This window comes from Osmia bicornis, chromosome 10 (genome assembly GCF_907164935.1).
Source record: "Osmia bicornis bicornis chromosome 10, iOsmBic2.1, whole genome shotgun sequence".
Classification (NCBI taxonomy): domain Eukaryota; kingdom Metazoa; phylum Arthropoda; class Insecta; order Hymenoptera; family Megachilidae; genus Osmia; species Osmia bicornis.
In genome coordinates this window covers 8,781,676-8,803,733 of record NC_060225.1, presented here as the reverse complement: position 1 = coordinate 8,803,733, position 22,058 = coordinate 8,781,676, and the positions used below count along the sequence as shown (strand labels likewise).

The window sequence follows — 22,058 nt, the reverse complement described above, 5'->3', positions numbered from 1 at the left end:
GCGTTGAACCTTCTATTCTTTCTTCTTCTTCGATCGGTAACGAGCGAAATGTTGAAGAAGATTCGAGGAAGAAGAAGAATAAAAAACGAAAGCCGAGGGAAAAGAAAGAATTACGAAGAGGGTGTGACGAGACGGGGTGGAACATGGCTTATATACATTGGTTCTCGTCTGAATCATCACTGCACGCGAATGGCTTCATTCATACGCGAATTTAAAGTACGTTCACGTGGAACGGTATTACAATATTTTCCCTGCGTCGATCGATCATTCTTTAAAGACCAGACTAACTACTCCCCAACGATTACGATACAATTTTTCTATTAAGATACTTACAAGAAATCTACTCTACGCTTTTTATACCTGATAGAGGTATAATTTAGCGTATGCTGTACGATTATCAATTTGTAAATTGCAATTACTAAGAAGACTCGAAAGAATGAATATCAGTGACAACCTCACTCGAATGTAAACTATGCTAGAAAAACATATTTCAGCGATCGTTTGCCAATGGTATAACACTCGTCGCCTTAGAAGTCTTCGAGGGAACAGGTGTGCAGTAGCTTTTCGCCGCGTTCAACCGCGATTTCGCAAGATTATCTCGCCGCTTATCTGCCGCGTTTTATGTTTTACATCCGCTCGAGTTTAATTAGCGGGTAACACGAGAACGGGTGCTCGTAGCTTGCCATCGAAATGTCCGTCAGATGGGATGCGTGGGTGAGCACTTTCCTTTTCGTAGATGCCATTCACCCTTCAACTACGACACTTTCAAATGGTTTAACAAATTTATCGTTCGAGCAATCCTCTGGCTAACTCGACATCGTAATTCTGCAAATAATGGCGATTGAACTTTTCAGGCTGTTCGTTGTAATATCATGAGTTAATCTAAATAATTAGTCATACCGAACAAGATATTCCTATGAGTAATCAGAGATTTTATTTTACCATTGGTGTCTTTAGTTTCTGAACTTGCTTTATGTACAATGTACATCACTGTTCCCTTATAAAGGACATAGTTCTGTTTGCTCGCCAACTTATGACGAATAGTTTCCAGGAGTCGTGCATAATATGCACCAGATGTTTACACTTCGACTTGGCCACTGTGCAAATACCGACCTCCTTTGCTCTACTTGATGCAGATAATATACACTGTACATTCTGTCTAACTCTATAGAAATTCATATCAATATACAGTCACAGGAGCATCTTCCTAAGAGTATTAAAAACAAAAAATGAATATTAAAATATAAAATCATAAGATCTGAACAAGATATTTTAACAAATAGAAACTAAAGCTAGAGATACCTTTTATGGTCTAGTTTGAAGATCCCAAACCCACGATTGGTTTACTGAGGGAAAAATGTTTAAATAGCAGACAGGAGAGATAAGATGTTTGCATCATTGAACAACGAGTTCACGGCTGTGATTCGACACAGATCTGCTGAAAGAATTTCGATAACGGGTATCTATGTTTGCTAGGCTACTGAATGACCACAAGAATCGTGAAAATCATCCTCCTGAAACGCGTCACTGAATAACAAACAGCCTGTATTCTATTCACAGAATTCAGGGGATAAAACGTGGAGATCCGTTGAACAAATAATGTCAGTGATAAAGCGGAGAATATTATCAAGACAGGGAGATAAAAGAATAGAATTTTCCAACAATGCGAACCTCGCACGAATATGTTTCTGTTTTCTTTAGTTAGGAGGATATAAAAAAAAGAAAATGATGGTTTCGTACGTGCACCAGCTGCAACTTAGGAAAGTTTCACCGCGAGGATGATCTTAAGAGTTTGCACAATCGTGCGAGATGAATTCAGCTCTCTCGAATTAATCGTATAACCCGAGTCCTCGGTAATAATGCAGTGGGTGGATAGGGAGGCTAACGTTCGAACTATATACGGCACTGTGTCTTGCAAGTGCACTCTAAACACACGGTTCTCAACCTACATGTCAAGGAATATCAGAAACACGACAGGACCGAGCCAGAAACTAATTTTTTTCGATGCTCCGGAAACAGGAAAAAAAGGAACTGATCGATCAAGCGACACGGTGAATAGAAAGAGAAAAAAAATATAGGTCGGTCAGTTACGTGCCAACGATTATCGGGGATCTGAAAAATTGGACCGCATTTAATTCAGTCGCGTACAAAAAGTTTCAATGAATTTCAATTACTTCCTGTTTCGTACTCCGAGTGATTGATGACAATTTCTATCTCCCATAGTACCTGTATTGTTTCAGAATTTTCAACAAAATTCCTATGCCCGAGTTTTTCACCATAAAGGTACTCTTGATTACAATCCTATGGTGCTTCAATTGATGATACTTAATAAAAATAAAAATGCTTTGTCTCTTTTATTCATCGACCCATTTTAAATAGGAGTGGTGTTTATCAATCAATCCTAGAAGAGGATTCTCATCAGGATTTTGAAGAAATTTTATAAAGATCTGATTGATTCATAATGAAAAGATGAAAACCGCTGGGCTCGGTCGAGAAGACGGCGTTTGCAGCTCGCTGCAAACCGGCGGTGCTGCTGCATCGAGCCGCGCGCGAGTAGAGAGAGCTACTACTACCGAGTAGTGTGTAAAAGGCGAGGTTCATTCATGCGCCGCCGGCCGAGTAGGTGGGGTGGGTATTGATCGTGAAGCGTATATCGCGTACACCGGTGCATTGCACCCGCTCGCTTCGTCCTAGAAATTTTTACCCCAAACTTCCGCGCCACCTCCGCTCTACCTTTCCTTCCGTTTCCTATCGCTTCGTTTCGTTTCGTTTCGTCCTTTTCCCGAATTTCCAAGCCGAATCGTCATTCGGTCGCTCTCCAACCTTTTCCTCCACGAATAATCAGCCCTACCAGGGTGGAGATCGATAAACTTCCCGGGGCCTCTTCGCAGCTTTCAAGGGACGATTTTCACGTGGACTGGGTGTTTCGTTCCATAGTAAAGGATGGTAATTCCAAAAGAAAAGAAACGAATAGATTTTCAACAGGAACCTTCAATCCTCTACATTTCAAATATCTTTCTTAGACACTGTATAGCAGCTACTCTGATCCAAATCCTAATCGCATAAAACCTTACGTTAATCCTATTTCTTTAAGGCAATAAACTCGTTGGAATAAACTAAATAGAAAATTACCAAATGAAACGATTCCATCGCAATTTAAATATCTTCAATGCGAAGAGTCGGGGGCGGGTATAATCTTTTTTCGCCTTCGACCCTCAACTTCCATGGCACGCGGTTGCAGTTTTTTCCAACCCTCTGGCCGGCATTGCGCGCCGAAATTGCGAGCGGGTCAGTTTTTCATCGCTCGATCGTTGGAAGAAGAAGAAAAAAAAAATGAGTTTCCATCGTGAAAACTTTTCACCCTGGCTTCTGTCCCAGGGTTCTACGACAGGACAAAACTCTCTGCAGTATCAGAAATGAAACGGTCTTTGTGTCGCGTTGCCGCAGCTTCGAGATCGCTCCAAGCATGCTTGGCAGCGAAAATCCTTTCTTTCCGACGATGTTCTACCAGGATCGTTCCAAATAATCCCGGGGAATATTCGGTCGGGACTGTTGAGAATTTCCAGAGAACTGTGGCGAAATTCGATCAAACCTTCGCTTCCTGATCGGTTCTCCAAGAAACGAACGCTAAATCTGATAATCGTCAAAATTGTTTAACACGTTGAGCCTGTTAAAAGTTTCTTTAGTTAGTATTTTTCACAATATTTTACTAGGAGTATTCTTAATAATAGAAATTCAAATGTCACTCACATATGGTATTATGTTTCAAATTATAGGAAACAATCTCTCTGATTTTACCTTGAGCGATACCCAATCTTAAAAATCTGATAACCACAGGAAATTCTGCTGAAGGAGGTTTACAATTGATCAGAGAGATCCCGAAAGAAAGGATCTCAAAACGCACGGAATTCGTTTACCAAAGTGTGTTGGCAGCTTTAAAGGAAAATCGCGGAAGGACGAAAGCAGAAATCACGTAATGCGAGCCACTCGAGTGACTCTGCCCTTCGCACTCCAATTGCTCCGTGGTAGCCTGTAATCCGGCACACGTTACATCACGACATCCACACCCTATCTCCACACGCGTGGAACGCAATGGATCACCAATAACTACAGCCTGTCTTGTAATACAATCGTGATACGATCGAAAGAAATACATTGAAATCTTCAGGTTTCAATTATCATAGAATATTCTAAATTTAGATGCTTTTCTGGGCTCGTCATTAGTTAGCTAAGAATCTGAAAAAGAAGAAGTAGAGTCACTTTCAATTTTCTAAACGTATACTTCGTTAAAAATGAAAGATAAGCTTTTAAAACTGGTTGGTCGGTTGAGAAAGGTTTGAAATGCATACGAGTCAATTAGCATGATCTCTGGTCACGTCGAAGCTAGACCCGTTCGATTTTCTCTCGCTAATCAGCTTGAGGCAACGAAGCCGAAGAATTCGAGTTGTTAGCACCCACTTAACGACCTGACACTCAACACCTTTCGATGCTTTCCGTCGATGGAAGAAAAAAAAGAAGTGGGATAGAACTGGTGCAGATTTTCAATCGTTATCCTGATATACTGTTAACCCTTTCCTTCCAAAGGATCGCTATAGTCGATCATAATTGAATGCTCATTGTCTACCATGATTGATTACAATCACCTGTAACGGTAGAATAGAGCAGAATACAATAGAGTAAAATAGAATAGAATGAAATTCATAATAAAGTACAATGGGTGTATTTTATGAAATAATTAACAGAACTTCTACATTATACCGTTTGGAAGAAATGAAATTTCTTGTTCTAGTTACGGACTACAGGATATATATTAAAATACTTTGCACAGCTCGAGTAGAAAAGAAGAAACTGAAGATTATTACTACTTTCTTTGCTACGCGACAGTCGAGCCTCGGCTCACCGTCTCATTAAAAGTTCAATTTAATTCAATCGCTCTGATTCATATTAAGAGCCTGAATTAACTGAAATTGGTATTAAAATCATCCGTCTGGAGTGATCTGAATTGAAGTGACGCGCGTCGAGGGGTCGGTGTATTTACGAATGCCACGAATTTCATTGATAATTGCAATATTAACGGAAACGGAAGACTGCTGTTTCCTCGATCAATTATTCCAAACGAAATTAATTTAATTGTTGTTCGAATGTGAAATCTGAAAAGCTTGTTATTCCACAGAGTGTGTAATCGCTTCTCAAAATTCTAATTCCACGTTTATAAAATAATAACTCTAATAATCTCGGAGCCTCTAATTACGAAGCGAGCAGGAACCGATGAAACTTTATCAGAAATGCTCACGTGAACAAATTCAACGTAACCACGTTCGCTTCCAGGTATGCACGTTTCGGTAGCATTTGCGGTGCATGACGAAAAGAATCGATATTCTGTTCGAACGTGTACTTGATACAGCCAAGCCAAAGGCAGTAACACGAAATTAATGACGAGCAGAGTCAGTGGCCGCAGCGGGAAACACAGCGGGCAACGATTTCCAAGCATGAGGAGCCGATGCTTTCACGAATACCGTTCAAAAATTTAATGAAACTTGGGCCAAACTCGCTGACTAACTCGGATTTACCCCGTCAACGAAATAATTCATCTGCCTATCGATCCACTTCCTATCCTTCCATCCGTCTTTTCATTTACCATTTATTTTTGTTAATGCAGTTGGATCTAAAAAAGACGTTGAAAAATGTTTTCTCATCGTTGGAGCTTTGGAAAACTTTCCAGAAAATATACATACTTTTTACCATTCATCCAGAAGCAATAATTAAATAGACGTTGAATGATAAACTAAATATCAATGCCAAATTGTGTTACACGTGTTCTCAATTAATTTTGCAATCATACTCGATCTTATCATCCTGCTCGTATCAGTCGGTTACAACAAATCGCAATGATCGAAATTAACTCCAGACCAGATTTGGCAACGGCTTCGTCTACGCTGTTTCGTTACTGATCGTAATTAATTACATGCTCTAAGAAACCAGCTTTTACGTGCTTATGGTGTTCAATCCTCTGATTGCTGAAATAACAAAACCTGATAGAAATGAAATACTTTATTTTTATGTTTGTTTTTCAAGTACCTTGCTTAATAATTGTAATAAAAAAATTGAGCCAAGAGGATTAATATCAACGCCACTCATATTCATTTTCTTTTTAAATGAGACTAGTTAATGAAATTTAAAGAGGCGAAGCTTAGATGGTTCGTTCGCAGTCTTCCATTTATTGTTCATCCTCGTCTCATTTTCACCCTTTGTCTCGGTGGCGAATACGTGCCAGTGGGTCGCACAGGAAACGAAGTCCTGGCGTAAAAAAATACCCAGAGAATTTCAGAGAGAGAGAGAGAGAGAGAGGACAATTGTGACGAGATGGATGGAGGTAGAATACGATGGTCATAAATTGGCCAAAGAGATTCTCAAACTCTTTATTCTCTCTTAAAATGGAAAAATCTATACCTCTTTTTTTCTGCTAGTGAGGAAATCTTATGTTTTATAGTCCTCGAAAATAAAGAAGGAAATTCTGTTCATTTTAAGAATCACATACTTCTGGAAAGATTGTTTTGTTTTGTTAAAAATGTTGGAGTTTTATGCGAGTGTTCTCTATCGCTTCATTTTTCATTTTTATATATTAAATCCATATTTAAGTTTTTGATATTTTAAATACTGCAAGTCGAATGCAATAAAATTCCCTGTCCTGTCAATTTATAGTCAGCAATCTTTATAAAATTTTCAAACTCGTTCTCCAAACCACCTAGAGAAAAATATTAGCTCAGCCAATTTCGACACGGTTTTTCCTCTCCTTTTTTCGTTATACAGCATCACATCCGCTTTCCATTTGTGCCATTTATTAGAGACACTCTGTATAATACGCTAGCGCGTACATAAAAGCCAATCGGGCGACGGATGGATCGATATGGCCGTCGGTTTCTCTCCCTTATTCCACGGATATATCAATGCTCTACATTGTGTTCCTTCCCTCTACATGTGCTAAGTGTTCCTTTTCACCCTCCATACCTTACGATGACTTTCAAACGAAGGGAAGAAAAGGATAAACTGGATTAGAAAGTGCTCTTCGTGATCAAACCGTTTGTGTCCTTCGTTATTCTTCGGATACCGGAAGATCGTTAACGCGTTTTGTGGGTCACCATTGAAGGGTAAAAGATCCATGGTAATGGATATTCTACAGTAAAATGCGATGACGCAAAAGAAACTCAAACTTTTACCGGAAACCTTCCATTTCACGCCGATTAATTGCTCTTTAATTGCTTTTAACAGAGGATAGTAGATAAAAATTTTACCGAGGATTTGGAAAAATATACAAATATTTTAACAGAGGAAATACCCTGCTAACAAAAGGGTGAAATTGAGAATATTCAACACGTGTTCAACATTTGGCCTGCAACATTTATCGTTTCGATGAGCATTTAGCGAGATACGTTAGAGAGAGAGAAGTTACCGGTGATAAGAAGTTTATCACTCGTTATCATACAACAAACGCATAGACTATATGCAGTTCTCTGTAGAGCATACCATTTGCATCGATCCACGCCTTTATCCTAACAATTTTTCTCAATTTTACTTCCTATTTTATCTACCGTCTCTATAAATTAGGCAGCTGAACCAATCTCTAAACAGCAGAAGAAGTTAAAAGAATCCTTATTATTTCAAATAAATATCTCTTTTTTGTTCGCTACGTAATCGACCCCCGTGTTTCTGGGAACTGACACACAGCTTTGGAGATTACATGTTCCGTGATGAAGGTATACCCATCACGGTAACGGAGAAAAAAAGAGAAGTGTGCATCCGTGATATGCAAATGGCATGCAGGAAACAAAGGCAGGCTGGCTAAATTCGGCGATAAAGCGGGCGTATTTTCGAGACTACTTCTGGCGAGATAAGACGCTGTCGAAGCCAATACGGCTTATAGATTTTCATTGGATCTTGCCAAACGTTGCAAAAACACGTCTCACCAACTCGTCACGTTTTATCCGCAGAGAAAGCTCTCAACTGATAATGATTCCTTGCTAATTTTCACCAGGTATTTTCCAAAGGACTTGCTATGGTATCTGGTTCAAACTGATAAACAGAATAAATAAATTAGAAAAGCTTTCTTTTGTTATTGAACAAGTTTTCAATTTTTCTCATACCTTAAAAAGTAGCCTTGTCATGATTATTTTTACCCATTAATTGATAACGCAGCCAAGGTTTCGCGGGGAAACAGAAGACGTTGCATAACGTGTACCTATGTGCATCGAGGTCTACATACATTTCTGGCGGTTTACCGTTATGTGCATACGCTGCTAGGAATTGGACCGCGATCGAGATAATATTGGTCCCTGAGGCTATTCGTCATATTTTCATTCGAAGAATAATTCAAAGAATTCCAGTCGAAAGAAACAAACTGTGCGTGAATATACGCGAAGAAATAAATGGTCTCCATGGTACGTACGCCGGTCAAGGAAATAAGTATTGCAATCAATACGCACACAGCCGGCTCTGGTGTTGCGTCCTTAATCGCTTTCCAAGAAGCGTGAAATTCCCGCGCGTTGCCCTTTTACTTAAGCGACCGACTCATTTTTCCTTTTCTTTCTTCTTTATTTTTGAATAAGCGACACTCCTCTTTCTCGCTTTCAAACTTTTGCTTAGGCGATTATTTCTAACGGGGTAACTCAACCCCCTTACTTTTCCTCTGACTTCCTCTGAGCCTTTTAACATTTTCAAATTTATAAGCTCCTCCTCTTGCAGAGAAACATATGGCCACTCTTCAAGTAGTAGGTCAGAAGTGAACTGATTACAACAGCGAAAATGTTGAGAGTGGCTTTTATAATAGAAACAATAAAACTAACAATGTTCGCAAGGAGAGCTTGATTATGCGACTCATATGTCTCTCTTTCTCTCTCTAAAAAAAGTGGGACACTGGAAGATAACGTGTCGGTTAAATCGTTTCTACCGTAATCATTACGTAAACGTTTCAGCAATTAGAGATCCATAGTCGGCCGTATATCGTGCAATTAGAAAAACACGAAACGCATTTGCTATTGCTTGCTTCCCTTCGCGACTGCAATAGAATGCAACCGGTGTCGATGCACATTTGGTATTGTTATTTAACTTATTTAAAGCAGCGACTCGAGTTAAGAAGAAAGAACCTATTTAGAAATGTTGCTTTTCTACAAAAGCTTAGGAAGCAAAGATGAACGGTACTATTAGAAAAGTACGAAATTTAAGTTTCTAATAAACGCATCGTAGGCCACGTGAAGAAGAAACGAGAAAGAAAGTGTCGTCTGAATGGAACGAATTAAATCTCCTGGACGAGGAAGTCGCGTGAACGGTTCCTCCCAAGTTAAGACGGTAAAAAGGAGGTACCGTTTCATGATTTTATCATCGAGCAAATATTGATCAGTGTTCCTTCGTTCATCGAGCAACTTAACACGTGCTAATCCAGCTTCGTCGAACTACCTGAAACCGAGCACAACGTTAGCGGTACCAAGTTTGAAAGCTCTTTCACCGCGGTGCTTTGAACCGTTGCCGGGTAAACAGTTTAATAGAAACAAGTTTGATTAATTCCTAGCAATAAGTTTCAAATACTACAAGCACCGATGAAACTGTTACCACGAGTATGTTCCACGTGTAAATTACTGTTTGTCTGGTTTTACGACATCGTTAAATTACTCTTTATCTAGGTTGAGCAATAGGAAGAAACTATGAAATATTTGTACCGTAACATAGCTGAATTATACCTGAATAATTATGTTAAAATATCCTGCATCATATGTGAACGAAATAAAATAAGACGTCGTTAATATCGCATCCTCTAACAGTCGATTTACGACGCACAGTTGTAATTGGCGGTCTTTCAATCCTTTCAAGAAGCAGATAAAGGAACAGACAATAAAGATAAGGCGAGAAAGGAAGTACGTACCTGAGGAATATTGGCGTTCAGCTGACGATTCAATGAGTCCCGTTCTTTTTCGACCTCCTGCAAACGTGCTTCCGTTTCCTGTAATCGTTCCTGGCTCTCGCGCAACGATTCCATCAGCTTGTCCCTCTCGTCGAGCATCGAGACCATCAGCTGCTCGAAGTTCGCATCCTCGCCGGAGAACTGCGAACTTCGCTGGCTAATGCTGTCCTCCGCGATAGTCGGCATCACGTCGCACATCATATTCCACATTTTGCGTTATCCTACTACTCTCACCCTCCGGCACACTGAAACTCCACTTGAAATACACGGAAATGTGAATCAGCAGACATACGCACGGGGGACACGCGGCGTTTAAATTTACAGACCCGCGTGTACGCGAGTTAAACGAAATCCTTTTTCTATTATTCTTTTTCGATATATACCTTATTCTAGTTCGTTTCGATTCCTTTCAGTTAGTCATTTTCCTCGATTTCCTCGCTCTATCCTCTCTTGCTTTGTCTCTTCTCTCTCTCTCTCTCTCACACAGACACACACGATTCGAACGATATCCACGCGCGGAATCTCAACTACTATTTCTTCTATGCGATGAACTATTCACTGTAAGGAACACTAAAATTCCGATCACTACCTGCCCTGTGAAATTTTCACTGGTTACGGTATTGAATAAAAATTGTTGTTTCTTTTTTTGTTTTTGGTTAACTAGTACCTACCGGCGGAATCATCACTGAAATAATCTTTCGACAGTTCCAAGTTCAACATCACTTTCCCTGGCTGTACGAGCCTTCTCTCACCGTAATCGAAACTCATATCTTGTTTCTGCCAGAGTGTAATACATTCCTGTCCTTGTATATTGTTTACGGAAAGGGATAATCAATGTGTCGTCGTAGCGCACACACACACAGTGACACAGAAGGAAACTCGTAGACCAAGTGAATTTCCCTTCGAAAAATCGATCGATGCACGCTTCGATAGCTCCAGGGCCTAGAACACGAGAGATCGGTTATGATTGATCGATAGACACGAGCGTTAACTTCGGCCTTCGGTGAGAATCAAGTTTTTGACAGATCGCGAAATGGTGTATCGTGGGACACACTGTACCGTCCCCGTACACTTTGATCCCTTTATGCACCGACTCTTTCCCTTTCCATTCTCCTTTTCCTGCCCCGTCGACTGATTTCCTATCGGTACAATTCGATTCAGACCTGACTGACACCCACGAAGCACACTCGACTCTCTCCTGGAGCCGGGCAGGCGAGTCTTGACATCCGTGGAAAATCGTTGAACGTCACGGGGGCGAACACTCGACAGGTCACCGTTTAACTTTCCACTTGAATCTCATTCAAATAAATCATCGACGTACCTATCGGATACGTATAATCACTAGTAAATTCGCAATCGTGTTAGCTGAGAAAATTTCGCACCGAAGACACCGCTTTAATTTTCCTGTTCGTCTATTTCGCGATTTATCATCACCATCCGAGACACGGCCGACGGAATAACTTTGATTCTACGTACGAATAATGTGCGATACGCGAGTCAGCGTGCAACAATCGGCATTTCGATGGCATTATCACGGAGAAGCCGAGTACTGACACACCTACGGTTCGTTCCTACCGCCCAGCCTCTATGCTACTCCATTTCCAATACCGGCGGCCATCTTGCGCCGTTCGTCCCCGAACCTGCACCCGACTCCACCCGAACGTTGGACGACTGCTAAAGGCGCGTTTACAATCCTGCGACGGGATCGATGATCACTTCTGACGAGTTTACAATAGAATCTTGTAGAAAATTTGCGGGATACTTGAACCACCAATTCAGATTCTGTTGAAAATATAAAATTATGAATTAATAATGTATGTACATAGATATTTATTGAAAGTATTATATATTGTAATTATTAGATTGATTAATAAATGAGATCTTTTACTCTAAGATGTTATTTTAATTTAAGTAAATCTTTGTATGTAATATAATATTTAAATAAAAGATGTGTATAAATAATTCTTACGTCCCTGATCTAACGTTTCAAAGTTATCTATCGTTATGGAAGCTTCTATGAAAAAATCATTTGATAAGTTTTAGATAAAAAAGTAGTACATGTTATAATAATCTCTCTAATTTGTTACTTTCATCGAGAGTATTTATTCTGAAAATTTATTAAGTAAAGTTTCTAATTCCTTGATACGATGATTTCGATCGACGTTTATGAGAGAAAAAAAAGATCGAGCAGACTTAACTTTTCGAGGATGGAGACTGCGCTACAGCGCTGGATGCTGGATGATCAATACTGACCACAGTGTCAGATGCTGGACCACGTAATACAGTCAAGAGAAACATAAGTGAGCATCATGAAAACAGTAACGCATACTTGCACCCCAGGAGCAACCGGTAAGTGATCCAGCTTTAATTCATAATATCCTTGAACAAAATAAACCACACGTCATTACAAAAGATCTTGGAGAAAAAGGAAATATTCTACAAAAAATAATCTACCATTTTTGTTCTTACGTTATTTCAGAAATTATAAAATTGAAACTGATATTCGTTTAGTTAATTCTTTCTCGTTAATCGTAGAGAGCTTGTTTTATCAATGATCTCCAAAACGAGAATGTTTATTGGGAATGTTTTGGAGCAACCGTTTGACTGTCTCTTCTTCGAGACCCTCTGTTTTTTCCGGATTACTCCCTAGTTACCTAAGTTTTAGATCTACCTGGAGGAGAATCGATCGAAGAGATTGCCGAGTCTGTGGATGAACTGCGTGAAAAATTAGCAAACATGAAGAGATTGATGGAGGAACGAAGGGGCACCACCCTGGGCGAGATAAGCGCGAGGAAGAGGAAGGAGACCTCGGACATCATAGATGGTAATTTTCTGTCCTGGATATTCGGATCGGCATTGGTTGTAATTCTGAGTGTCAGCTTCTACGCGTTTTACAATCTTTACCATGCGGTTTTGAAGAAATTTCCCTCTCATCACACTGAACTATAGAAGAAAAAAAAAAAAAGGTGATCATCGTTTGTTGGATGAAAGTAATCTTCAAAGATATCTTGTTAATTAACATCACCATTTCTAGGATGGCGACAAATGAATATACCTGTTATCAGTTCTGACAAAACTTGTGATATAGCGAGGCGTGCTAATGAACGTTTTTTAATCACATTGAATGCATTCTTCGGTGGCGAACTTATTTTGAAAGAACGCTGGTTGATATTGAAGAGTAAAAAGAAAATGAATCTCTCTCTGTTCCATCCGTTATTCCAGTGCGATATGAAAAAGAAGATAGAAAGAGTTAGGAGAGCGAGAGAACAGCAAGGTGGTTCCTTTCACGTGCACTTAAGGGGTTCAACGAAAATTTGATAGCATTTTCTCCCATCGAAAAATGCTCCCCTCTATGTTCGCTGCAACGACTGCGATCTTCGCATGCATCTACAAACAGACGTCAAGTATTTCTTACGAGGAAACCTGTTTAATGTGAAAAGAAAAGCAAGTGCCTTAAAACATCTCTCTAAACTATTCATTTCCGTGCACCTGTAACGTGCACGAATAATTCGGTGATTACAGAGGGTGAGGCACTTAAAATAGATAATCGAAATAACTCTCTTAATCTTAGAGACGGTGAGAAGTTTGCAGAATGAAGATACTTTTGCGTCAAACGAGGAAGGTCCTTTCTATCTTTATCTAGATTTGTTTTCCGTTGTCTCTAAAAGTAAGAAAGTTACAAGGTGGCCTGTTTTCAAAAGTGTAGCCCCGTATAACGTTTCTGCTGATTTTAACATGTAATACTGCATGCGAAAATGATCTCCAGGGGTCTTGAACCTTCTCGTTGAAATTTTATCGAAATAAGTATATTCGTATGTCTTAGATTTCTTTCTCATATGAAAAATTGTATAAAAAAAACTACTTCCCTTTAATATAATTGTATAGTTGACAAGTAGAACTTTCATATTCATCATTTATTCGAATGTACATATTGTGAATACTAAATAAATTACCATTCGATCGAAAATATTAAATGTATCCTTAATTGACTCGGTGCTACCTTCTCTCAATAGCTCGTTCCAATTTTCTGTTTAGTATGAAAAACAATACTGCAAACAGTGAATTAAAATAATGAAAATAATGATAATGATGCGATACCTTTATGATAAAACGAAACAACTTACTCGAGTTTGCCTTGATTTCTTCATTCCTGAAGCTGCAATCATTAATTTAAATTCTTAATTAAAAAAAAATTAATTTGAAATGAAATGTTAGAATTTTATGGAAACCTACAAAATAATGTCTTGGTATCTTTTATTTCTTTGGTAAAATTACTCAACATTTTTTGATAATTTTCTTGTTGCTGAAATTACATCATGGATTATTATTATAGTTTCTTCCGTCTTTTAAAGATTACTTCCGGTGAAATTAGTACTACCTTTATTACTTCGCCTCTAAGTGCTTCCCGCCTAATCGATAAATTCGAAATTTGATCTTGCAATGTTTTTACCTATTAAACATGATGGTAATTAGATAAAACTATATTGTTTTGTTGCACCTCTAACCTCATCCTCGGTTTTTCGAATGTCTTCCTTCAGATCGATCATCAATATACGATACCGATCTCGACAAGTTGATGTTTTATTTTCCAAATCATTTAATACCATCTCCGCATGATTTACTGCGCAATGTGAACGTTGTAGCTGCATATATGATAAAATTAAATTATATTCTATGTTTTTTTCTTTTAAAACTTTAGTTATAAATATAAATATCTTACTACGTGCTCCTTCTCCGCCAGTTTTTCTGTTAGCACTTCCAATTTATCGTCCACGCTATCGCGATTCTGAAACAATCGATTGTCGGTATTGTCGAGAATCGAACAATGACTTCGAAACAGAAAATACGTTAAAAATAATGGGGCGACATCTTTAATAACGTATTTTCATGGAAAATATTCTTTATAACTGACTTCAATTGGAAATTCTGCTTCCGGATTTGCATTTGGGATTGCGATCTGAAATATATTAATTAAGATGTATAAAATGTTAAAGATATTGGAATGGAAAATATTATATTAATAAACTTACACATTTTCTCAACTCCTCTATTTCATTGTTGTACTTTACCATCAATAACATTATTAGTTAGCATAAAAGTTTTTTGATTATACCGAATAAAAGTAATTCTTACCATAACCATGAGGAAGGTGATAACGCAGTACATAATGAATATAAAAATACACAATATCTTTAAAGTATAAAATATTAACACTACAAGCCACATTATGAACAATTTTTATATTAACAGTGATTCTTAGTAAAAATAGCTATGAAATACACTCTGATAACAACAAGAGACACTTAATTTATCAAAAATAACAATTTGTAGATAAAAACGGAAGAACAAACGCCGCTTCCATTTTGAACGATTGCTTTATAACGGTTCGATAATCGAAGTGTGATTTTAAATGTTTCGATTTATTAATCGATATCGCTTCGAAGCGCCATTTATCGAATATTTGAAATTACCTAAAATTCATATAAAAAATACTTAAAATTAAAAGATCTTAAACGTAATAAGTCCATAATTATATTAAATTAAAGTAATAAAAAGCAATATATAGAAAGATAATCCTGTCTTTTAAGTACTGAAACATGCTTAATAATTAATAAATTAAAATTTATTGAAATATTTCAAAATGTCAACACTGACACTCAGGAATGATTGATTTTATTGTTAAATATTTATTTCTGTTAAGAAAAATACTGTTGTAACCCAATTTATGTTTTACTGTAAGCTTTAATAATAGAGCATACGTTACAACAGCCTGGATATTTTTGAACAGTACTTTTGTATATGAAAGTAAGCAATAAAATAATTATTAGTTTCACGTAATTTAATGCTGAAAAACGTGGCTTCAAAATGTGTTTGTATAACATTTTTAAGAAAAGAAATCTTTGAAGTTAATAGAAGTTATTCGAATTATATAACCTATAACAATGGGTTATTTAAATCTAAACGAACCGATGATGAAACTCATAAAAAATTCAACGCCAAATCCAATGTTTCATTTCAAACATCAATATTACCATCGCAATCACAAATTGTTATTGCGGGTGCAGGAACAGTCGCTAATTCGGTTGCTTATCATCTTGTTATCAATGGATGGAATGATGTACTTGTCTTAGAACAAAATAGGTATACATTTATTTAATAACAAGGAATTTTAATTTTAAAAAAGGACAACACGCTAACAATTTACCTTGTGTTGCAGAATTGGTAGTGGAACATCTTATTTTGGTTCTGGCACCCTTGGTTTGTTTAAACCAATATCACATAGAAACTTAATCTCTTATAGTATCAAGTTGTATCAACAATTACAAGAAATGGGATATGATATAGGATTAAAACAATGTGGTAGCATATACCTAGCTCAAACTAAAGACAGAATGATTGCTTTAAAGAGAAGAATGGCTTATAATGTGCCTACAGGCTTGCACTGTGAAGTAAGATTTCTTAATCAAAGATTAAATTTGAAGTTAAGATCTCAGTAATACTTTTTTAATAAACTGCTAATGAATTAGACTTTGAAGATAGATCAACTAAAGCAATTACACCCATATTTGCATATCCAAGACATTGAAGGTGCTGTTTGGGTACCTGAAGATGCAGTAGCAAATCCTAGTGCAATCTGTGAGGCTCTAGCCAAGCTAGCAAGGATTGGAGGAGCTAAGTATGTTGAAAATTGTCGTGTAGAGGAAGTACACACTGAAAATGGAGCTGTAAAGAGTGTGAAAACAGAGCATGGTGTAGTCCATTGCAAATATTTTGTTAACTGTGCAGGAATGGTAAATTTATATTAACTGAATTAATTAAGTTATTTATCAAAATTATTTATAATTTAAGTACCTCTTTAAATTCACTTTACAGTGGGCACGTGAATTGGGATTAAAATGCAATCCACCTGTTAGAATTCCAGCATATCCTGCAGACCATTTTTATGCACTTGCTTCTCCTTTCTCATCTTATCCAAATATAACTTTACCTTGTGTACGAGATTATGATTCTTACTCGTATTTGCGAGAATGGCAAGGTATTCAATATATTTATACATGATTTTTGATTGGTATAATACTAATATCTATAACAAATGTACAGGAGAATTATTAATTGGCTGGTTTGAACCAAACTCAAAACCGGCGTTCGAAAATACTTCTATTCCTACAGAAAATTGGAAAAACTATCTTACAGTTGACTCGTCACGTTGGATGCCATTATGGGATAAAGTGGTACATAGATTACCAATTTTAAAAGGTATAAAACCAAATGTTTATAACTGTCCTGATAATTTTACACCTGACGGAAGATGGATATTAGGAGAAAGTCCGGAAGTAAAGAATTATTTTGTCGCCGTTGGCATGAATGGAAATTTATTACAAGGTAAAACATTGTATGTCGTCCTTTTGATTATGTACATTAATAAAACTGTAAGGTTCGTTTTTTAGGAGCTGGAGGAATAGGCAAAGAAGTTGCTGAATGTTTAATTAATGGAGAATCTACACAGGAGCTACTTCCCTTTAACGTACAGAGGTTTCTAGATTTGCATAGTAGTAAACAATATTTGCAGCAAAGAACAAAGGAAGTTGTTGGCAGAAACTATGCAATTTTATATCCTCATCAATGCGAATACAAATATGCTCGGAAATTGCGTTGCTCCCCTTTATATTCCGTTCTCGAGGAAAGAGGTGCCATTTTTGGTGTAAAAATGGCTTACGAACGGCCGCTTTATTTTGATTCAACTTACCAAAGTAAAGAAATAATTCTTTGGTTCTTACTTTAATTTTGTTATGTTATATCTAAGTAACTAAAAATTCGTTATTATTTTTAAAAGGAGGACAAAAGAAACCAGTCATGCCACCGGGTAGTTTTTATAAACCTAAATTCTTTGATTTTATGGAAGAAGAATTTTTAGCATGCAAAGAAGGAGTAGGAATAATTGATATGAGCTCATTTTCAAAAATTGAAATTAGGGTACGTGAAATGCGTTTACTTGTAAGGATATTTATGTAATCGCTGTATATTTATAGTCTAGCCGTTGGGAAGTGGTAGAATATCTTCAGCAATTATGTTCCAATGATGCGAATATACCAGTTGGTGGCATAGTGCATACAGGAATGCAAAATCAAAGAGGAGGGTATGAAAACGATTGTATTTTAGTAAGGCTGACAGAAAATAGTTATTTTATGGTTTCACCTACATCACAACAAACGCGCATTTACCAGTGGATGTCAAGGTGAAAGATAATGAATAATACATATTATTATTAACCATTATATAGATTACTCTTACACAAATAACGAATTTATTTTACAGACATTTACCAGCTGATCATTCAGTAGGTCTGAATGATGTAACTTCGAAATATACAGTCATTAACTTAGTAGGACCTAAAGCAACAGGATTACTCTCAGAGCTGTCAAACTCTAACATTAATCTTTCTCCTTTTACTTACAAGGTAATCAATTTCATTGATTTTATCTATTATACGCAATTGTTACACAAATCATTTCATCTTTAATAGACTGTAAATGTGGCATATGCTTCTGATGTAATGGTAATGTCGTTCACACATACCGGTGAATCTGGTTACTGCTTATATATACCCTCAGAATACGCACTTCACGTATACTCGAAATTAATGGAAGTAGGTAAAGATTATGGAGCTCGAGATGTAGGTGTACTCACACAACGTTTCATGCGAATAGAAAGATTCATCCCGTTTTGGGCCGAAGAACTGACACCGTTTGTGACTCCGTACGAAGCTGGAAGCGGATACAGCGTAAAATTAGATGTAAGTAAATATGTTATTTATCGTGTTAGTAGCATAATAAACGTTATATATACATTTTATTTTATTAATTATGATAATTTGTTGTAACAGAAAGAATATTTCATTGGCAAGTTTGCTTTACAACATCAAAAAGAACAAGGTGTATCGAAAAGATTAGTATTATTTGTGGTTAATGAATTAGACATTAATAAAAATATTTGGCCATGGGGTAGTGAACCGATTTATCGAAATAATGAATTTGTAGGCACTGTTACATCAGCAGGGTAAGAACTTTAAATAGTTAATGATAAAATATATGTTTAACAATGATATAACGTTATTAATAATTTGACAGATATGGTTTTGCGACGAAAAAGCATATCTGCATTGGATTCATCAGTTGTCCTGAATCAAACTACGTACAAACTAATACAGATATAGTTACAACAGACTTCATAATGGAACCTACAGCTCGTTACGAAATTGATATTGCTGGAACCAGATTTCCTGCTAAACCGCACATTCATCCTTTACCAATACCGGCGTGGAGTGGTAAAATTAATAAAAAATATATCCCCACACCTGCTATTGTATATGAGAGCGACGTATATCGCTAATTTTTGTTATATCTTATTTTATTAATCAGTATATTTGCAACTTAAACAAACAGTAAACTTTTACTTTTTGAAAGACTGTTTCTTTCCCAGTTTTGAATATATGATTTTGGAAATTTTTAAATGTAGGTTTTAAAAAATATTTCTTCCAAAATAAGTATATACTTTTGTAGCGTTAAGTAATACTACAAATGCGCTTTTAATTGAAAATTTGAATATTTATGTGATACTTTTTGGTGTGTATTTATTATTTATCTTTCATGTAAAAATAAACATTTATAGTACTGCTAATAATCATGATATAATTAAATATTACAACAATCGAAAGTTTTTTGATTTATAACGATTTCTGTTTTAATTGTAAGTATATTATACAATTTAAATGGATTTATTTGTAGCAGTTAAAATTTATACAAAGTTAAAAGGCCATTTAACAATTTAAAAGCTATGCTATTTTTCAAAATTTGTTATGCATATATACACGAAAATAACATTTAAATTTAATAAACAGCGATATATCTCATGATTTATCATTTCTCCTATACAAAAAATGTTCATAGAAACTTATTTACTGCAAGCATAAATTACATATATATACCAGTAATGATATAATTTACCAGCAATTATTACTTTCTATGTAAATTATATACCTGTTCTTTTTCATAACTCAGGTTTTCAATATAACCATATAATACATTGGCTAGTTTAAACACAAGTGAAGACTTTTTCACTGTTACTTGTAAGCTTTTCTGTACATAAGTAGAAAAAAATCTATGTATGTATAGAAGGCACAATATCTATCATGAAAGCTTCATTGTTATTTTTATCAACTTTCTTATAGCTGTGCATAGAAAATTACTACAGTGTTAACCTTGAAATAATCGAGTAATGCAAAATTTAAAAAGTACATTCATGTACATGGTTGATTTTTCAGCAATATATACTTATTTTTTAACTATTAATTTCTTACAAAATTTGTTTTTATCAATATTTTAATATCACCTTACGATGCCCATGCCTCTAATTCTTTCAAGTCTTCATCCTCATCAGGTTTAGCTTCTGAAAATATTAACAAAATTTTTCATTTAAATAATAATATTGTTATAATGATATATTGCAAATAAAACTCTTACTTGTGCGAGTTCTAGCTGGTGCAGAAGGAATAGTTGTAGCTGGAACATTGGGAAGTTCATCAGTTGGTTCAATACCGAGTAATTCTTTGTCAAGTTCTTCTTGTTCAAGCTCTTCTAATTCTTTCTCCAATTCGTCTTCATCTATATCTTGTCCAAATGCTACAGGATTAGATATTGCATCAGAAATTTCTTTTGCTACATCTTGTTGCTCAGCTATGTCATCCATCATATCGTGCACTTGGTCAACATCCCTAAAACAAATTAAATGATACTTTATTAAAATCTGTATTAATAAAATACTGACAGTAGTGTCAAATTAAAATTCCTACATGTGCTGATGAACAGATTTCAATGCATCTGCTGCATTCTTCATTGTAGTAAGTACAGCAGTATTAGTGTTTGCACTTTCCAGTGCTTCCCTTTGCATTTCAATTGTAGACAGTGTGCCATCAATTTGTTGCAATTGTTTCTCATATCGTTTTTTTCTTTTAAGAGCTTGAATTGCAGCTGTAAAACATATAAATCCTTTGGTTGACATTTCCTCTCTAGCATATTATTTGAATTACTCGTCACAATAAATAATTAGCTTGGCAATACATGAACTTATTTCTATTATTCAATAAACGTATAATAAGAATTTTTCGAAACATTATACAATATTTCTAATATCTTTTTACGAGTTATTCAAAAGTGAAAAGAAGAACGAGAAACGTCATAATGACAAATGACCTTAACCATTGAGAATGAGAATATATATAAATAACATTTAAACAGACATTGCTTGCACACACCTCTCTTATTTTTCGTTCCATTTTTCTTAGCTGTTTGAATCTCCTGATCTATTTTACTTTCAAGAAAATCCTGTTTCTTTATCAACATATCCTCGGTTTCGCGTAACTTTTGTATTGCATCGGCTGTTGACAAAGGGGCCGAATCCTTTTTGCCACCAAATACTTTGGTAAAGAAACTCATTGTTTCAGCAAATTATAAGTCTATAATATAATCAAAATCCAGAACACCACAAGTGTTGTCCACTTGAAACAAAATTAACAGAAGACACCGCTTTAACCACACACCTCCGCCATATTCCCTTGGCATTGATATACGTCATGACTCATCTCTAACTTATTTTGAAATTTTCGATCCGTTTGAATTATCTGAACTTGGAAATTTCAAATTTTTCAAACTGTATACCTATATGAAATCTATTTTTAAATATCATAAAAATGGAAATTGATTAAACATTTATAATGCAACTTTTAGAAAATCATTGGGATTTAGAATGTAATTTTTCTGTAACTGGTTTTTTTATTATAAAATTTCATGTTTTATCAAACAGAATTTCCATTTCTATGTAACAGATATTAAAACAAATATATATATCTATTTGTTTTTTACATTACAATTAAAACATAACTGTGGAAAGGCATTAAAAATTATTGATAACAATGCGGGTACGCATGTGCATATACACATATGATGTCATGATTTCTGTGACGTGTGACAGTTTCATTCGTATATAAACAAAGATTTATAATTATCAGATACTGTCATTAGTCCTAATTACAGCAATAAGAAAAAATTAT

At 36.0% G+C, this 22,058-nt stretch overlaps 5 protein-coding genes across 29 annotated transcripts in view; 2 read left to right on the top strand and 3 right to left on the bottom strand.

Annotated features, from left to right (window-relative positions):
- LOC114876291 (liprin-alpha-1) overlaps positions 1-12,239 on the bottom strand; it is a 32,008-nt gene extending 19,769 nt beyond the window's left edge. For 18 of the 21 annotated variants that reach the window (XR_006829827.1, XR_006829828.1, XR_006829829.1 and 15 more), the window contains exons 1-3: positions 12,151-12,239; positions 10,336-11,734; positions 9,914-10,208 (exon numbers count right to left, since the gene is read on the bottom strand). Coding sequence is in view for 15 of the 21 variants with exons in the window: in XM_029187579.2 (XP_029043412.2) it covers positions 9,914-10,162 (249 nt within the window). In the remaining 6 variants the exon portion in view is untranslated. Of the gene's footprint in view, positions 1-9,913; positions 11,735-12,150 lie in introns of all 21 variants that reach the window. The other 3 variants (XM_046287595.1, XM_046287594.1, XM_046287593.1) reach the window with 3 other exon arrangements.
- Positions 12,161-13,142, top strand: LOC114876304. 2 transcript variants are annotated; one of them, XM_029187612.2, is made up of 3 exons: positions 12,161-12,301; positions 12,618-12,918; positions 12,987-13,142. In XM_029187612.2, the coding sequence occupies exons 1-2, from the start codon at positions 12,262-12,264 to the stop codon at positions 12,899-12,901; spliced, it is 324 nt and encodes a 107-aa protein (XP_029043445.1). In that variant the 5' UTR covers positions 12,161-12,261; the 3' UTR covers positions 12,902-12,918; positions 12,987-13,142. The 2 variants fall into 2 exon arrangements, with proteins under 2 accessions (XP_029043445.1, XP_029043444.1); XM_029187611.2 differs by having other exon boundaries at positions 12,612-12,918.
- Positions 13,143-13,845: 703 nt separating this feature from the next.
- Positions 13,846-16,249, bottom strand: LOC114876301. 3 transcript variants are annotated; one of them, XM_046287601.1, is made up of 11 exons: positions 16,158-16,249; positions 15,985-16,078; positions 15,086-15,423; positions 14,983-15,015; positions 14,865-14,909; positions 14,673-14,738; positions 14,458-14,595; positions 14,331-14,402; positions 14,186-14,255; positions 14,077-14,108; positions 13,846-14,001 (listed from the first exon to the last, which is right to left on the bottom strand). In XM_046287601.1, the coding sequence occupies exons 3-11, from the start codon at positions 15,176-15,178 to the stop codon at positions 13,984-13,986; spliced, it is 567 nt and encodes a 188-aa protein (XP_046143557.1). In that variant the 5' UTR covers positions 15,179-15,423; positions 15,985-16,078; positions 16,158-16,249; the 3' UTR covers positions 13,846-13,983. The 3 variants fall into 3 exon arrangements, with proteins under 3 accessions (XP_046143557.1, XP_046143556.1, XP_029043438.2); XM_046287600.1 differs by having other exon boundaries at positions 13,846-13,979; XM_029187605.2 differs by having other exon boundaries at positions 14,077-14,102.
- On the top strand, positions 15,519-20,010 carry LOC114876293 (pyruvate dehydrogenase phosphatase regulatory subunit, mitochondrial-like). Its single transcript, XM_029187592.2, has 12 exons — positions 15,519-16,093; positions 16,170-16,401; positions 16,480-16,743; positions 16,826-16,988; positions 17,054-17,335; positions 17,401-17,703; positions 17,787-17,926; positions 17,983-18,188; positions 18,269-18,410; positions 18,477-18,746; positions 18,837-19,009; positions 19,081-20,010. The coding sequence occupies exons 1-12, from the start codon at positions 15,795-15,797 to the stop codon at positions 19,340-19,342; spliced, it is 2,736 nt and encodes a 911-aa protein (XP_029043425.1). The 5' UTR covers positions 15,519-15,794; the 3' UTR covers positions 19,343-20,010.
- Positions 18,630-21,588, bottom strand: LOC114876300 (charged multivesicular body protein 4b). 2 transcript variants are annotated; one of them, XM_029187604.2, is made up of 5 exons: positions 21,264-21,588; positions 20,802-20,979; positions 20,473-20,723; positions 20,342-20,398; positions 18,630-18,717 (listed from the first exon to the last, which is right to left on the bottom strand). In XM_029187604.2, the coding sequence occupies exons 1-4, from the start codon at positions 21,442-21,444 to the stop codon at positions 20,343-20,345; spliced, it is 666 nt and encodes a 221-aa protein (XP_029043437.1). In that variant the 5' UTR covers positions 21,445-21,588; the 3' UTR covers positions 18,630-18,717; position 20,342. The 2 variants fall into 2 exon arrangements, with proteins under 2 accessions (XP_029043437.1, XP_029043436.1); XM_029187603.2 differs by lacking the exon at positions 18,630-18,717 and having other exon boundaries at positions 20,231-20,398.
- Between the last annotated feature and the right edge of the window lie 470 nt (positions 21,589-22,058).